At 44.9% G+C, this 18462-nt stretch overlaps 1 protein-coding gene across 1 annotated transcript; it reads left to right on the top strand.

Moving 5' to 3' along the window:
- Nucleotides 1-502: 502 nt before the first annotated feature.
- Nucleotides 503-17758, top strand: SNX3 (sorting nexin 3). Its single transcript, XM_068160487.1, has 4 exons — nt 503-779; nt 13199-13294; nt 13670-13794; nt 17145-17758. Exons 1-4 carry the CDS (start codon nt 618-620, stop codon nt 17248-17250), a joined length of 489 nt encoding a protein of 162 aa, XP_068016588.1. The 5' UTR covers nt 503-617; the 3' UTR covers nt 17251-17758.
- Nucleotides 17759-18462: the final 704 nt, after the last annotated feature.

Raw genomic sequence — 18462 nt, 5'->3', positions numbered from 1 at the left:
TCAGATATAAACAAATCCTGGAAGATCTCTAAGATGACAGAGTCATTTAGGAATATTAGCATGTGTTGTTAAAACCTTCTTTGGTTTAAAAACACCCGGTTAGGCTGCTCCTGCACTGCCTAAATCGCATCCCCGCTCCCTCTGCTCCTGATCCGCACAAGGGCCCCGTCTCGGCCTCACTAGTGGCCGGGCGCAGCCAAGCCCTTTCCTCCCCGGACCGCCGCACCGCACAACCCTCCCCCAGCAAAGGCGAGAGGGTCCGCACAGCCAAGCCTTGCCTGGCCGAAAGCAGAGGGCTCGCTGCCCTGCCCGGCGACCCCGCGCCGCCGTCTGCAGCCTGCCGAGCCCGAGAGCGGGCGGGCGGGTCCGAGGCACGGCGCACGCCGGGGGCTGTAGTTGAGAGGCGGAGGCCGCACCGAGCCGTGCAGGGCCGGGGCGGCCCCCGAGGACTACAAAGCCCAGGCTGCCTTGCTGGCGGCGGCGTGGGTGCGCGTTGCCGGGCAGTCAGCTGGCCGCGGGGCGATAAGAGGGCGGGCGGCGCGGGGCGGCGGTGCTGCTGCTCCTCGGTGCTCTCTCGCGTCCTGCCGCGCTCCGGGGGGAAAGGCGCCCGCTCCGCCATGGCCGAGACGATCGCCGACACCCGGCGGCTGATCAGCAAGCCGCAGAACCTCAACGACGCCTACGGGCCGCCCAGCAACTTCCTGGAGATCGACGTGGGCAACCCGCAGACGGTGGGGGTGGGCCGCGGCCGCTTCACCACCTACGAGATCCGCGTCAAGGTGAGGACACGGCCTGGCTCGGCTGGGTCCCGTGCGGCCTGGCGGCGGGGGTCGCTGGAGCCAGATCCGCTCCATGCTGGCCGAGGGTCCGGCCCCGCCGCCCCCGCCCGGGCCAAGGCGGCTGGCCGGGGGCGCTCGGAGGGGTACGTGTCCGCTCCTCCCGCCGCCGAGCCCGGCGCCTCAGGAGCGAGTATAAGGCGGGAGGTGGATGGGGAGCCTCTGGGTCGGTATTGGGCTCTACGGCGGGCTCGGGATGGCTCTTATGTAACCGGTTTGGGTGTCCCCGGGGCCGGGGTGGCGGTGACAGGCTGCTGCCGTCCTGTCCTTCAGGGCCTGCTTCGCAGCCAGTGCGGTGAGTGCCGCAGGGGAGGTGGTGGCTGAGCAGTGCTGGACTTCATCCTCGGTGTGGGAGCAGGCCCCAGCCTCTACAAGCAGCAGCGTTCGATAACTCATGGTCTGGTAGTAGCCGAGGCAACGCCTCTCGGTTGAGATAACTAAGGGACAAATGCACTGCTGTGAGACTGAAATGTTGCTGTGCTGTGAGCAATTGCCTGTCTGTCTCCTGAATAAATAGAAGAGGGTGAACTCAGCTGTCTGTAGTAGTATGGGTGGATCTGCCCAGAGAAGGTCAAGTTCAGGATTCCAGCAGCCTCAAAAATGCTGTGCAGAATGTGTAAATAAGACAAGTGAGCACACGTGGTAGATCAAAGCTAGCTGAAGTGATAAGGTGAGTGTGTATGGAGGAGGGCTTCCTGGTTTCTTCTGTGCCTAAGCACAAATTGAGTTCCTAATAAATAGAGTTATTTCTCACCCTGTGTTATCAAATACTTTTTCTTGGTAGCACTAGACCCTTTCCTGGCTGGAAGGGCCATGTTTGCTGACTAGCCTCAAAAACTGGTACTCTTGAGCTTGAGGAAAGCTATGTGAAATCATTGCACTGATCCTTGGGCTTTCTAGTTTCATAAACAGGGCCTGGAGGAGCGCAAAGAAAACTACTGTCTCTGTGATGTGATCCTTGCCTGTGACTGACAGGGACCCTTTTAGCCTGTGCTGCCAGGCATAAGTTGTGTTCAGGAAAGATGACCTCTTGGAATGTATTTATTTTTTTCCCTAGCTTGTGGTTGAGTCTCTACCTTGTGTAGCTTTAGTCTGTCACAGCTGATTGAACCTGGCAGTAAGAGAGGGGGAACAAGCCTCACTGAACCCCAGCACACATTCTCTGCTATGAGTTCTTTCACTGGACACCATGGAGTGCACGTGGCACAGGGCTTCATCTGAGGGCTGCTGCCTTGCTCACTCAAATTGCTAAGACAAAACTAAAAGTCTGTGTGGATTTTCTGATGTTGAAAGTCTTTAAGTTCTAAACTTAGTGTAGCTTTACTTAAATCTCAGTTGATTTTGCTTTTTTTTAAAGCTACTAAGGAGGATACTTCTTTAATTCTGATGCTCTTCTTATGTTTCAGGATGTGTCCATAGGGCAAGAAGAATAAATTAAAACAATTGCTACCTATGTTTGGCCTGTGCCTGAGGACAGATTAGAACTTGCTGACTTGGGTCATGTTACACTGCCCTTATCATAAGGACCCTAGCTGTCCACTTAGCAGAGGGATGTAACTCTACCTTGCTGGAAAGTGTTTGTGCCTGAGGTTCCTGATGACTTTTCTTTCCATGAGACTGAGCATTTAGAATTGCTGCATCTGGGGAAGGTGATACAAAAGGGATTTAGCCTTGGCAATGAGACCAAATTTACTGGGGCTAAAAAAATAATCATTTTGGGTTTTAAATCCTCAACTGAAGTAATTCAGCAGAAAGGAAATCAGAAAAAAAAACCCAGGTTTTCAGACAAATTGCTCTTAGGGTAGGCTGTTTGGGGTAGAAAAGTCTGGATTCCTGTTGTAAGGAAGACCTAGATAGGACTTAAACAAACATACACTGGGATAGTGCTGTGACCTTCCTCTATTCTTCCTCCCAGTCTGGCTCCTGTATAAACATTGCTTCCTCCTCCCTCCTTATGTGTATCTGTGTACAGAACTCAAATACATGACCATTCCCTCTCCAGTTTGCACTGTACACATAGTGCATCCCTGCTTTATACATTCATAGCTATCATGAAGGGCAAAATTGAGCTTTATGTCTGTGTGCTGGAAGGCTACAGAGCAGGTAATACAAGTCATGCAGAGCTGTGTTCACTGTCTAAACTTGTATCAGCTAACTGCTTCTCAGCAGAGCACACAAGTTTCAGCATGGGAGAAGAGCTGAAACTTGGGTTGCTGTAGTATTGTATTTCTAAAAGGTAGGCTTTGTAGTGTAAGCTGCTTGTTGGAGTGTGGCAGCCAGTAGCCACCAGTTAACCTCTGTGGTTTGACAACGGCTTGTGGTCACAGAAAGTTGCAGCTGGCATTTGCAGTTTCTCCCAGCAGTGCTAGTGCAGTGCAGCAAAACAAACCTGAGAAGATGGAATGAATTATCTATGTCATATCTGGAAAGCTGTATCTTCAGCCAACCCCAACATTAACATATTAAATGGAGCAGAGGTGGATGGTTTCACTGCTGCCAAGGTCTGGTAAAAGCCATTGGACAGCCTCATGTTGTGGCTGGAGGTCACACTAAGCCAGAAACGTTGTCAGATTGGACACTAGAGATTCAAGGTTGTATTGAAGCCATTAAACTTGTGCCATTGTCACAGTGGTCACAAAGGTGGTCCAAGGGTCATTCTGCCTATTGCTTTGTCTGAATCTTGGAGTTCAACTTCTTTTTGGCAAGACTGAACTTTGCAGCAGACTCTTGAAGTGAGGTCTGGTAACTAATACCGTGCAGAAAGTACCTGCGTGAAGTACTTCAGAGTTCCTCCTAAATTTCTGTTGGCAAGCTTTCTACTGATACTGCAGCTGAAGCATATCTGTTTCCTGGAAAGCAGCAAGTGGAACCACCTCATGCTTCAGTTTGTGTATTGCTGTACTCATCAACTTCTGGTGGAAGTTGGAAAGCTTAATAAGGAACCCAAAAGTTTTGGGTGCTCTATGCAGCAGCTGGATACTGCTGGATGAGCAAGTCAGTTGTATTCCAGTGCTTAGGAAGGCTTTTCACAGCATGTGTCTCTGCAGGCTAGCAGGATGGTTGTGTGTTGGGGTATTTCCCCAAGCAATTAAGCTCTTGGAGTGCTGCAGGTGGAACCTACACAGCACTTGCTGTGGGGCAGTTTACTTCACAGATGGTCAGTTGGCCAAGGTATTGACTTTCTGAGGCTGAACTTGCATGAAATCATGTTCTGTTCTTGGCAGACTGGACAAGGTGATGACAAAGCTTTCCACTGTAGCAACACGATGTGGTGGTATGCCACTGCAGCACAGCTTGGTGATGAAAGCTAAATGCCTTGTTCAGTAATGGTAAATGGTACAGAAAATGCCATCCTGCAGTGCTAAAATTGTACTTTTGAGTGGGTCTTGTTCTTGACAGGGTACTTGAGAATTTGCTTTGCAGCAGTGTTAGGCAGTGAGTTTGTACCATTTTGAGGTATCCTTTGTGTGAAGGCTTGGTATGAGCTAAAAGGGAGAGCAATGCAGTAGGATATAAAGCTCAAAGTGCTTTCTCTAGTGAAATAAAACTTAATAGTAGTCATCTCATCTAAAGGTGCCTAGATGATCACAGTGTGGTGAGTAGTGGCTAAAACTAACATAATGGATTAGATTTTCCTGCTGAGGTAATACAACAAACCATTGCCCTTCCCTATCGAGGAAGAGTATGAACCAACAGTTAAACTTCAGTGTAAAGACCCTTGCATTCCACATGCTTTTTGTCATGAGTCTTTACTAGCTCCTCAGGAAGTGGCACCAGAGAGGTGGTGGTTCTCTTCTACTTGCTGCACCTTGTTACAGCTTTTCAAGGTGGGCTTGTGCATGCCAACGCTTCAACAAGAGCACACCTGTTGCTATTTATGGGCTGCAAGCCGATCCTCTCTCTGAATGCCAGGAATCCAATGTAGAGAAAATGACACTTGTCATATCCTACAACATGTCTGCAGTCTTCAGTCCCCTTCCAGGTATACTTTGACTTCTACTGTAGTTGAGGCAAATAATTGGCTTGTTAAGTGGGTCAACAGGAACATCTTTGCTCAAACAGATTCTGTGAAACAGCTTCAGTTGCTAAATCCTTTTAGGAGACAAGACTTAAGCTTTACAAGCTAACTCTGATCCCAGCAACTGGTGACACACTTCAGGGCTGTATGCTCACTGTAAGAGCAGTGCCATAGGAGATAAGCACATTGGTTAGAATACTGTCAACAAAGCATGCAGATGTCTGGGAACTTTCTAGATGGGAAAATATCCTTTTGTTAATACTTTAATCTGTTACTGTAGAAGTAAGAACAACTTCTGTGCTGCTCATTTCAGTTGGGTTTGTCACCTAGGCTAAAAGGTTCCATTATCTCCTTGTGGTTAGTGAGGACTGGCAGAGAAGTCCTGAATATTCAGACTGATAGAACTGAAGTCCCTGTTACAGGAGCTACAAAGTCCAAGCAGTTAAAGAATTTTCTTAGTCAAGCCAAAGTTAAACAAAAAGCTTTTATCTTAATTCTGTCCTTCAATGTTGAATGGTCTTGTGCCTCTCATCAGTGTGATGAAACTCATTACTAGAGCATACCTTAGCTTCTCAAGGTTCCACAGCTCAGTGGCCTGTCTTGAGGTATAGAAAGGTCAGGCCTTGCTGCTGTGCTTCCAGATGTTGTGAAATTCATCTCTTGGGTGGTGCCAGCGTTTCACCTTTCCTGTATCTTCTGCAGAAAGGCTTCTGTAGACCTGCAGAGGTATTTCACTACTCAGGCCTGGAGTGGGGAAGGAAATGAACACACAGGCTGTGAAGTGCCCACACTGTTAAGAATAGTATTGGCCTCAAGGGCTGGGGAAGTATATCTGCTACACTTGAGCTGCTTTTGAAAGTCTCTTCTCATTTTAACCCCTTTTTTCAAGACCTCACTTGGATACAGTGTTTGCATTTCATATTTTTAGTAGTCTGATTGGAGTTTAACTTCTGTGACCAAGTCAGAGTAAGGTGGTAAATGAACTGAAGATACAACTTGGTCAGAAAGCCCCTGTCTGACCCCATGCTTGTGCAAAGTGACAGCCTTGATCTGGTGAATGTCTTCATATCTTGCCCTTCATCTGCTGGGCAGAGTTTGAAGTTGCAGACTTGTCTGCCACCACGAGAAGAAACAAATCTGCTGGTGCACATAGTTGACAGTAGCATTGTTCAGTTTCATCATCAGCAAAGCCTGTAGTGGGGTAATGACTAAACAGTGACTCAGTGTGAATGTATTTAGGGATGCCTAGTCAGCACTAATTCTGTTTCCTTACTGCTGCAAACCTTGCATCACACCAAGTCTGCTCAAACTGGAGTTTGTTACTCCTAATAGCCTATTCAAGACACTGCTATAAGTGAAGTGTTTTTAGACACTTCTTTAAAGGATAAAACTGCACTGATTCAGGTGACTTTCAGATCTACAGCCCAGGTACTGCACCTTTGTAAACACGAACTGTTCCTTCAAGTAGTAGTTGAGACAAGAATGGCTGGAAGCCTAAGAACTGCTCAGGACACTGACTGGGGAGACTATTGCATTTCTCTGTGTGGGTGAAAGAAAATTGCAAAGCAAGCAAAGTGGCTTTACAAGTGGCTATTGCCTGCATTTGCTCTGAGCAGATGACTTTTCTGTAGAGGTTTTGATTTAAACTACATTCAAGATCTGGTCCAAGGGTGCTGAACTAGTTTGGTGTTGATGTCTGTTCATGTGTAAATAAAATAATCAAGTCTCTGAATAGTGGTTCTTATGGATATATTAGCTTCACTGGTGACTTGGACTCTATTTCTGCACATAGTGTGGGCCTTGACTGTCATGTATTAAGTGTCCACTCCAGTACAGTGTTGAGCAGACCAAATCCAACAGAACAGTGACTAATCTTTGTAGGACAGATGGCTGTGATCCAGGGAGGCATGTGATCCCAGAGTATTTTGATACCTCTTTATTTTTAGATGCTTCTTTACCACCTCTATACCTGGAAATAGTCTCTGAAACTATTTCTGTGGGCCTAAGCTGCAGTATCCCCTAAGACAGGCTACAAATTAATGAACAGGAGCTGTCAGCCTTTCTGTAGGTGTTAGGTGTCTACTTAATGTGACTGTCACTGCTCCAATAGAACTGGAAATATGAAGATAATTTTTTTTGCTTCTTGATGCATCTATTTCTAGCTGTGCTTATGAAGTGTAGGGGTACTGTACTGTCTCTAGCTTGCCAAACATGTTAAACCTTTCATTTCTGATGAAAACTATCAATGGCAGTAATTTTCTGTAATTTCATCAGCCCCCTTTGACTGTAGCTGGTAGATGTCAGGTAATGACACCAAAGCATCAGCTTAATGGGATCTCTTTTCAGTCATTCCCAAGGAGGAGTGAATAGTAATGTTACAGTAGGTCAAACCAGAACTTGTGGCAGTCATGGCTTGCAACTGTGCAAAAGCAGCAGTCCCTTCTCTTTAAGAGGGGTATTTGGTGTTTCAGAGGGCACTTTGGCTTGCTAACCTTGAAATAATTACCCAGAGTTAGTAATTCTGTTTGGGTGTTGCAAAAACCTTTACCTGAATGTGTCCTTTTTAAAGTGGGCTTCCAAGCATGGAATCTGAAGAATAAAGAATCCCTAATCAATCTGTTTTTCAAACTTGCCCTGCTTTGAGCCTTTTGACCATGGCACACTGTGATTGAATGATGTTGGTGAACTTGGTCAGGTGATGATAGATGCTGCTTGGCAAAACTCAAGACACCGTATGCTAATTTTCCCAGAGCAGCTCTGGGCTCAGGGCATTGGACTTGGCAAAGGTTAACTCTACTCTAAAGAGACTGAGATAATCATAGAATCAATAAGGGTGGAAGAGACCTCAAAGATCAAGTCCAACCTGTCACTCAGGACCTCATGACTACTAAACCATGGCACCAAGTGCCACATCCAATCCCCTCTTGAACACCTCCAGGGATGGTGACTCCACCACCTCCCTGGGCAGCACATTCCAATGGGTAAAAATTCTCTCTGTGAAGAACTTTCTCCTCACCTCAAGCCTAAAGTTTCCCTGGCACAGCTTGACCCTGTGTCCTCTTGTCCTTGTGTTCTTCTAGGGTTTCATTGCCTTAAAGGTGGGAAGCATCCTAGCTCTGTCTCAGTACTGTGGAGTGGGAAGCTCTATAGTTCTTGGTATAGCTTAAGCCAGCCTTGTTAAAAACGTAGGTGCCTTCATATAGTCAGAGTTATTCAGTGTTCCATTAACTTCAGATCTTTTTGCAGCTAGTTGTACATTCAGTAGGCCTGGGCACCAAGTGGATAAAAGAGGAAGCAGAACTCTGCTTAGATCAAAAGGTCTGAAACTTGGACAAATAACAGCCTCTTATCTCACCTTTTGCAGTGGGGAAAGAGGTTTCCTTCAGTGAAGTACACAGCAAAAACCTGAACTTGTAGCAATGAAGTTGAGAGCATGTTTTCCTTCTTTCATGAGCCTTATAATTGTAGGAAATGGGGAGGTAGCTGCTTATGTCAGGTCGGGAAGGAAGCAAACCACTGGCAAGGTTTCTGCAATTGCACTGGGCTGCTGCAGCCAGTTTCTAGAACTGAGAGACAGCAGGCTCTTGCTTTAAGAAAACCATCACACTTTTTATCCACCCTGAAAGCTGCTTACAGTAACCCCCCCAGAGCTCCCATCAGGTAACTGTAAATGTAGCCAAAGGGGTAGTCTCTTGACAAAGATAATGCTTGTATGATAGGAAGAAGCTTGAATTTAGCTTCTGAGAGTCAAGGCCACAAACTTCTATCAAAAGTGAGCTGAGTGCTTTCTTTCACTCTATTTTAATGGAAATAGAGTTGTATCAAGGCTGCCATAACCTACTTGAAAAGACAACATCAAAGTAGGTGCTATGGCAACAGTGCAGCTTTATTCTCAGTCTGATGGGGTGGGAGACCTGGGCAGTGCAGTGCTGCTGTTACATTGACAGATGAAGAAATTAATCAAATTTTCCTCAGACTATCCTGGGCAGCCACAGTTGTGGAGTTTCTGCAGTTGTAGGGATGGATTGAGCTGCAGTGTCACTGAATCAATCTTGCAGAGCATCACTGTGTGCTCTGAAGGGACCCAGATGCTGTTTGCATTCAATATATGTCTAGAAATGAACTTGTAGGAACAAGTCTGGCTATTTGCAAGCTTTTTTCCCACTTGCTGGATCAATTCATCTAGTCTAGATAACAAAACACTTAGGTACAAACTGATTTATTTGAAGTGCTCCCATTTTTCCTCCTCCATTTAAGGCAACTTGTACACCACAGTGGCTGCAGCAGGGAGCTGTGTATCTGAAGCTGAATGGACAGTATTGACAGGTACTTGGAGCTCCTTGTGTTCTGCTGGGGAGAGTCTCTTCAGTCATATATTACAACATTGGTTTCTAACTAGGCATAACTCAGGGAGTGACTACTAACAGCTAGAACACTGTAACCTGGTTGTCTGAGCTACTGCCTTAGGGCTGTCACTTGCTTCTGAGGTGAATTTGGGAACCTCCTGAGGTTGGAGGCAGACTTGCACTTTGCATATGTTACAATGACAAATGTAGCTGAGGAAACATGCTTACCCTGAGTACAGGTTTTGCCCTGAAGTCTGGTAGCACACAACCACTACTTTCTATTCCTGGTTTGTTGAATGCCAGCCAGATGACTGTAGAAATCCATTTGGCATTTGAGTGGAGAAATGCAGGAGTGACTTAAGGGTCTGGGTTTGTCATCTGCTGTTTCACTATGTAATTTAACTTGCCACCAGCTCTGACAATGTTTATTCCAGTGTTCTGGGTTGTCCATTAGCTCACCCAGCAGAACACAGACTGTTTGACAGTAGCCAGAGAAAGTTTAATGAGTGTCTGTCTACATGTAGTCTGATGCAGAAGTAGTGCAAGGCAGAACCTGGTATCTTTATGATTAGGATTTTGGGCTGTGTGGGACTCCTGCAGAGCTGGTTTATTTGTGCTTTTATTGTTCTGCTTTACCTGCAGTTCTGACTAGAGACTTCCGGTTGTTTGATGCCCTAGGCAGTGTGCATAATCCTTTCAGGTGGAGGGCTTGCATTCAGACTAAGAGGCATGATTTGGGGTGAGGAAGCTGCTGAAAATGTTCCATATAAAAATGAGACTAATTGCCCTTAGAGAAGGAAAAAAACCACCAAAGCAACTTGCTGCAGCAGTGGTGTTGAACTTATCAGAGGAATCAGCTATGCTCCAGGGCCTGTGCCAAGTTGGGTCATGAGCTTCATGACAGACTGCAGATCACCAGGTCAGAAAGCTGACACTGGTGATGAATGAGGAGAAATGTTTGTACATACGAGACCAGCCTGACTTCAAGTTTTGTGCCTTACTTCTGGCCTTGTTCTAGCAGGAAAAGCAGTCTTCAGAATAGCTGCAGGCACCTCAGTGACTAAACAGGGATAAGTCTCAAACTGAAGCTAAAAACTGATTTTGATAATCCTGTGTTGTAGTTCTCAGTGAAAGGCAAGTACAGTAACTTCAGATGTGAATGGATCCTGAGTTAAAAATAGAGAACCAAGGTGTAAATAGATTAAACAGTATGAAACAGGACTCTCAAATTGCTTTTTTCCCCCCTTTTCTTCAAAATGAGAGATTCTTTTAGAGCAGCATTCTTCAGAGAGGCAACTGTATCAGTACTGATTTCTAGAGGAAGGAAAATTCCTGCAGTTTCTGGGTCTTAAGAAATATGAGGTTCAGAGGCTGATCTCAACAGGTAGCCCTGACTTGTACCCAGACCAATGAACAGAGGGCATGCACTTTCCTTTACCATGTAGTTGTCAAGTTGTGACTATAAGCCACTTCATTTAATGACATACTTTCCAGTTTGAACATTTCATAGAATCAATAAGGTTGGAAAAGACCTCAAAGATCACCAAGTCCAAGCTGTCACCCTGAACCTCATGAGTACTGAACCATGGCACCAAGTGCCACATCCAATCCCCTCTTGAACACCTCCAGGGATGGTGACTCCACCACCTCCCTGGGCAGCACATTCCAATGGCTAACAACTCTCTCTGGGAAGAACTTTCTCCTCACCTCCAGCCTAAAGTTCTGGTGCAGTTTGAGACTGTGTCCTCCTCTTCTGGTGCTGATTGCCTGGGAGAAGAGACCAACCCCCACCTGGCTGCAACCTCCCTTCAGGTAGTTGTAGTGCTTATAATCAAGGATTTCTCAACTTGAAGGGAAAACAAGTACTTTAACTCTCCTTTTCTCCAGCTCCCTAGCTGCACTAGCATGTCAAAAGGGAATGTAGAAGGTAAAATGAGCTCAGCTGGCACCTCTACCCCTACATTGTACCTGTAACCCTGATACCTTGTTTAGAGATTAACTTTATAGACTTCATGCCCAGAAGCATGAAAAGAGTTCCTGAAGACCTGCAAATCCATTGTTTTTAGCTGCTTTCATTCAGTTCTAATCCCTCTTGTAAGTAACTTGAGAGGAGAATGGAATACATTCTGCAGGTGAGAGCCTATGTGTTAGAGGACTTTTCACCTGAGACTGACAAAGAGTTGATGTTGTAATATGGAAGGCTGAGCTTGGTTAAAAAGCCAACAGCTGAAATCAGAGAAAAATAATCCAGTACTTCAACTTCTGGGAATCCCCTTCATGCACTCAGGGAGACATAGCTTCATTCATTCTGGAGTAGAGCATGCTTATCCTCAGGCCAGGAGTGTTTATTTATAAAGTCTGACTTTTGGAGTAATAGTCTTAAGTGCAGTTTTCTTGTTAGTCACTGGTACAGTCAACAGGGCCTTACCTGGGAAGGGGAGCTTGAGTACCTTCAAACATTTAGCAATAAGAGATTGCATAACAAAATACTGTTCTGTACTTGATCAGCTGTAAATTATGGACTAAACAGCCACGATGTGAAAGCACACAGCTAACTTCTCAAGTACTTTTGAACTTTGACAGCCAAAACCTTGTTATTGGCTGGCAGTAACACAATGGCCCATAGTCATGCAGGAGAAGTATCTCTGCAATTAAACCTGTTTTGAGCAGCCAGAAGTATCACTTGATACCTTATGTATGACACCTTACAAATTATACCCTCCAGGGTTAGCCACTCAAACTGTGACCAGAAGCTGAAAGAGATTGCTTAGAACTTAAAAGAAATAAACCAACAGAAGAAAGGGGGGAGGGGGGGAATGCTAAGATGGGAATGACTACTGTGCTTCTGCCAACAGGAAAACAGAGAATAATTGTAGTCCCATGTAAACATCAGCTTCCTAGGGTACTTCAAAGGTATATTAAGATAGTGATTATGCAGACTGCTAACAGTAAGCTTTATTCTGTTGCTTTGGTTCATGTATGGCAGTTACAGACTCCTGGTCTTGCTTGTAGGAGTTATGACCTACCAAAACCATTTTTATGACACTCTAGCCAGTTTGCCACCTTAATATTTAAGCTTCAAATTGTGGTCTTGGAGCTTTGCATCGTGGAGATGTTATTAGGAGAGCACCCTCTGCATCTGTTCTTAAAAGAACGTGCAAGTTGCATTACAGCAAGAACACTGCACCCCAAGAACAAACAGAAGAAGAGAGGCTTTCATGCAAGTTAGTGTAAGGACACATCAGGGTCCTTGTGCATTTAACATGGTCTTGTGCAGCCTCATAGCCTGGCTCATGTTTGATGTCCCTTTCAAGGGTGTTAGAGTTCCTTGTTCAGGAGAGTTTTGTGTGGTTTAACTTCATAGCTAAACAATCTGATTAGCATTGAGCATTGTGTTGTGTCTTAGCTTTGGCTGTTTTGGAGCTATCAGAGCTTTGCAGCTTGTGCTGTTACATCTTCAGCTTTATCTGTCCTGAGTGGATTCACTGTAGGACTTACTGGATTTTGCTTTTGAAGGTGTTAAAGGCCAGTTCTATCAGGTAGCAGGGTACAGGAAGCTGGGTCAATGTCCTATGCTGGTACCTGAAACACCCTCTTGAATGCAATAGAAGGAGCTTGTATGGATTAAGACACTTCCTTCCCCTCTCCTCCATCTCCAGTTTTGTACATACGTTGGCTTTGGGAGTTGAGCTCCTGAGACAGAATAGCAGATGCTTCTGTGACCCTAGAGACATCTCAGAGGGCCAGCAAATCTGCTACCCTGCTAGGTGATGTGGTGGCAAAATACCAGTGATTAGGATGCCATAAAATGAGGCCCCCAGTTAAGCAGTTTGAGGTACAAGTTACTCATGTAGCTTCCAGAGCTTTATCTGTTTCTCTGTCATTTCTCAGTACTGTTGCTGGTGCTTATGTGGAACGGATCTTTAACTTAAGTTTGTTGCTTCTGCCTATCAAAACTTCTAATTTGTCTAATCAATAACTTGTGTTCTTGTTTTCAGACAAATCTACCTATCTTCAAATTGAAAGAATCCACAGTCAGAAGAAGATACAGTGACTTTGAATGGCTAAGGAATGAGCTAGAAAGAGAAAGCAAGGTGGGTGAAAGGAAAAGTGAATCCAAGTCTCTATAGACAGAGTAATGATGCTGAAACTTGTGCATTATATTATAAAGCAAATATCTCATGTGGGGCAGATACTGTGGTTGATGTCCAGAGCTAAAGCACTGTGTCAGTCTTTCAGCAAACCTCAGTCATACAATGCTGGAGGCTGTTTAATAAGTTTGAGTTAATTGAGTTAAAACTACTTGAATTCACCTTACCTCTGTGGGGCAGATACTGTTCTTCTCTGCTCATCTGTTGCTTCACTAGGGATGTGATTGGGTTGGGTCCTCTAAGAGAAGCAGGTGACACTGGAGGTGTGTTGAACTTGCTAACAGACAGCAATTTAAGGACACTTTCTAAATCTTCTAGGTTGTGGTACCTCCTCTCCCAGGAAAAGCTCTCCTCCGTCAGCTCCCTTTCCGAGGGGATGATGGCATATTCGATGATTCCTTCATAGAGGAAAGGAAGCAGGCTCTTGAGCAGTTCATCAACAAGTAAGTGATGGGGCTGGTGATCTGGAGACAAACCCAGAGCTGAAGTCTCTAAAACTGAATGCAAGCTGTTCATCCTCTAATGGTGGGAACTGCAGTGGGTTTAGAACAACAGCTTTCACATAATCTTGCAGCAGGACATAGTAAGAGTGCTCCTCCAGTGTTTAGGTTGGATATCCTAATGTGTACCTGAACAGCTGAGGTGGATGTTAGTGTTATTGGTAATTTATGCAAATTACTACTAAAATTATAGCTCTCAGAATAGTTCTACTTTTTCATTTCTGAAAAGCTATCCCGCCCTGGCTGAACAATGGAGCTTACAATGGGCTTGCAGCAGTTTACTTTGATTGCAGATATGAGGTGTTATCAGTTTGTGTAATGATGCATATTCTCTCTAATCATCATGAGAATCTTCCTGAAGGTGTAAAAAACACTACCTGAGGTATGCACATTGTAGTTTGAAATAGACACTTTGTGGTTTTTCTCAGTGCTTTTCAAAGGGTGAGCAGAAATGACAGTAACAAAATCTTAAGATTCATTTCCCCCCCCATCTGACACTAACTGCTCTCTGTGTATTGACCTGAAGAGCTGCTTCAGTACCTTCAACAGTGTAGATCCAAGCAGTGAGGAAGAAGGTGCTGTCTGTCAAACAGCCGTTCTGGTCTCTAGAACCAATGCTGTTCAGACCAGCTGGATTTGGGACTGCTCCCAGGCTTGTCAGTTCCCCTGGCATTCTAACCTTGTTTAATAGCAATGCCCTTCAACAGGAGCAGAGGGGCTCTGAGTTAAGCCAGACCTTAGGAGAATCTGCTTATCAGTTGTTATTAGTTCAGGCATATCTGGCTTAGAGTTGCAAGTGGCTGGTTAACTCAAACTGTCTTTGTGCACGTGTGACTATGAAATCTCTTCAATTTTTCTTCTCATAGTTGCTTGTTAGATCAACTTAGGGGTGTTGTTACTAGTTCTAAGCAAGTAAAATGCTTCAGACTGCTCTCCCCTCTGTCCAAAGACAAGTGGAATGGATTTTTGAAGCATCTAGTTTTGCATTTACACTACATGAAGGCAGATGACCTTTTATAGTAAGATGGTTTTAAATGCTGTGCAATCAAGGCAGCCAGGACTATGAAGTGCAGCTTTTATCCATGCAGGTTTGGGACACTAAATGCAGGAGAAGGGCACTCAAAGTTTTGTAAGCTGACTATAGCAATGTGTGGGGGAAGAGGACTGCTTATGTTTTGGAGCAGCTGATAGTGAAAGGGTCATGGTCCCTGGAATCTCTGAGAAACTCAGGACACCTAACAGAAATGGAGTGGCCAGCTTGCTGCTCTCACTTGTTTAGTCCCCCAGCAGTTAATCCACTGATCTTGTGGAAGTGTAAAACTTCTTGGTCTGTTTTCCCTCCTTTGAAACATAAAAGCAGACTGTTAATGTAGATATTGATGTAGAGGCAGACTGGAGCATGGCTGGAGCAAGACTCCTCAGGCACAGCTCCTAGCTATTCAAACTCATCAATTTATTTCAATGGCATGGCCATCAAGCAAGTATTACTAATTAAAGGTTTGAACCATGTAGAAGCTTTAAGGCTTCTACCAAGTACTCTGCACACTAGTGAGATTAGACCCAAAGATAATTTGTGTAATAAATACTCAAAGCTGGTCTCTGCTTGCTTCTAGAAGTAGAATCCCTCAGATAACCAGCATCACTGTATCCAAAAAGATCTTGAGGCACCAATGTCAATTCTTGATACCCAAGAGTGTCAGGATGGATGTTGTTGAGCAGCTTTGTCCCTCTGCATGTAAATCACAGCAGTGCAGCTTGAGTTGGGTCTCTTGGGCCAGCTTGTTGGCACCACCATCAGTACTACCTGGAATGACATTCACAGGGGTGTTGCCACACTTTTGTCTCCTGAACTTGGCTTTGGGATACATGAAAATTCTTGAAGTAGGAACTGCTGTGTGGAATGGTCACCTTAGTGAAGAATACTGAGGAAAAGCCCCTGCAGAGTGAGGTACTCATGTGCACCCAAGAGCTGAGAGATCAGATCTAGTCTTACAATTCAGCCACCAATTTACCAACCTTCCTGAAAGGGAGAAGAAATATGCTGCTGCCTTTTCTTTTTCTGTATTTTTTTCCCCCCTCTTGAAGCTCCAGGCTGGCAACTTCAGTCTGATGGGGGTAAGAAACTCAAATTAGTTATTGCAGACTATCTTCTTGTGAACTAGTGCTTGAGGCTGGCCATATTGATAGATCATTTCAAGTGCAGTCATAAAAGCTTATCAATGCTGAATAGGAGAGCTCAGCTTCCTCATTAAAGGACACCCTTAATGACAATTGAATCTGTCCTGTGGTGAAATCAGCACTGACAGATGTTTGGAGAAGATGCACAGAAGTGCTTGGCAGTACTGATGCTGAGCCATTGCAGTTTGCTGTATTGTACATGTTCAACCAGACAGCTTCCATTTAGAGTAGAAGTGTTCTGACAGATGTGGAGGCCAGAAGGCTGACACAAGCTGTCCTGGGGAGCTGGTGGGGGCTGCTTGTTTTGATTAACCAAACTGCTTTAGGTTTTCATATCCTTAAGTGATCAACTTCCAGGAACATTGCTTCTCTTGGAATTTCACCTATACAGAAGGCTGCTTGATAATTTAAGAGTTTACATGCAATACCTTGTGGCTTTCTCCCAAGCTTGGGAGTGTCTTCTGATTCAATTTCAGCTCCTTTACTGTTAAAAGGATGGTGGCTCAGTCTGTATGTGGAACAAAACTAAATCTACAGTAGAGGTTCTGGCCTCTTCTAGAGCAGACAAGCTCTCTTATGTCTCATATCTAAGAACATCTGCAATTTACAGCATGCCCTGTGGCTGTGTCAGTGCTGCTTGTACATGCAGTGACCATGGCAAGTCACTGCTCTAAACAATGTCAAAACCTTCAGAAGACCTTCACCCCCCCTGCTGGAGTAAGTCTTTAACTTTACCTGAGCTAACTGCTTTTGAATTAGACTGAACATGGAGGGGTTAAGCAGGCTTTGGAAAGATGTCCTGTGTCGAAGGCTTCTAGACCAGTAGAAATCTGCTTGTCTCACTTGGCTCTAGATCTCTTATTGCTAGGATGGGCACTTCAATAGTCCCTTTAATGGCAGGTGACAGATGATGACATCATGCTCTTCCAAATGATCAGCTGGGGAAGGATGACAAATCTTGCTGTCAGATACCTCTCTGGTCACCAACAGTGACCTGGAATTGAGATCTATGCCTAAGTGCAAAGCCATAGGGTATTGGTGTGAGAGCTTGCCCTGCTGGCTAGCTGCCAGCAGCCTCCATTTGTCAGCACTAACACTTGTTTTTTCCTCTCCAGGGTTGCAGGCCACCCACTGGCACAGAATGAGCGCTGCCTTCACATGTTCTTACAAGATGAAGTAATAGACAAAAACTACACACCATCCAAAATAAGACATACTTGAGCTCTGAATCTGTCTTCTCAAACATTTAGTTGTTCTTATGCTTGGTTTTAAGAGGTTGTAGTTTGTCTTAGCATGCTGAGGATAAACAGGCACGAAGTCTCCACTAACACCAGTACACTGCTTGGTCTTTGCATATGCTTTCTGGCATTAAAGAACTCACTTGTCTACTAGCTAAATCCCTCCAAATTCTTGATTTGAGAGTATTATATTATGAGACCATCCACCCCTTGCAACACCTCACAAACCTTTCCACTCTTCTCTGCAATGACTTAACAATGTTTACTGACTTGGCCTTACTTGAACTTGCACAGTTGTAGTGTCACGTGTGCACTTGTATTTGACTAAACTGCTCTGCTGTTTCTGAGGTAGTCATCTGTCTGAACTTCTGTAGAAAGACTGCTTTATTTCTGATACTCTGTGTGAGGAACACTTATGCAATTGTCTTCAAGCTTGTAAAACACTTTATACTGAAGTAATGAGGGAATTTATCTTTATATTCTGTAAGAGGGGGAAAAAAAAAAGTCAAATTTATATACTAAAGTAACTTGTCTAAAGTTTTGAAATAAAAGTGAAAATGCACTTCAAATGTTCTCTCACTCTTGACCTTGAGTTGGGGGGCTTCTCATGCTTTCTGAGAAGCAGGGTCTTGGTTGTACTGAGGGAACTGCTGTGTTCCATCCTTGCCCTTCTGCTCTTCAGTGTTGTCTTGTCACTAGCAGCCAGCACTAAATACTCTTAGATGCTGGCACTCACTGTTCAAGTACTAAAGAACATATAAAGGTATTGAAGCTGTTCCTGTGTTGTGCAGCCCAAGCTGGAACCCCATTCATGGTAGGCAGGCAGCAGATGCATGGCTTCTATGAGTTTGGGAAAAGAGTAGCTTTCTACTTGGCATGAAGTATCACTCCAGCTTCAACCAGCAAGTGACAATTATCCCATCCTACAGAGAAAGGAATGTTGTCATAACCTGTAATTTATCTGCAGTCCTGGATTAAAGTAGCTCTGCTCTGCAAGTACAGCTAGGGACACAAAGTCATACAAGCCTGGTGTAAGGTGTGATCATGGGCCACTTCCCTGAAGCCTCTGAGGAGAGGCTGAGGGAGCTGGGGTTGCTTAGCCTGGAGAAGAGGAGGCTCAGGGGAGACCTTATTGCTGTCTACAACTACCTGAAGGGAGGTTGTAGCCAGGAGGGGGTTGGTCTTTTCTCCCAGG

Source organism: Melanerpes formicivorus, unplaced genomic scaffold (assembly GCF_026170545.1).
Source record: "Melanerpes formicivorus ecotype bairdi unplaced genomic scaffold, bMelFor1.0.p_v2 SCAF_50, whole genome shotgun sequence".
NCBI lineage: Eukaryota > Metazoa > Chordata > Aves > Piciformes > Picidae > Melanerpes > Melanerpes formicivorus.
The sequence above is the reverse complement of the archived record's forward strand: the minus strand, read 5'-3'. Positions and strand labels throughout refer to the sequence as shown.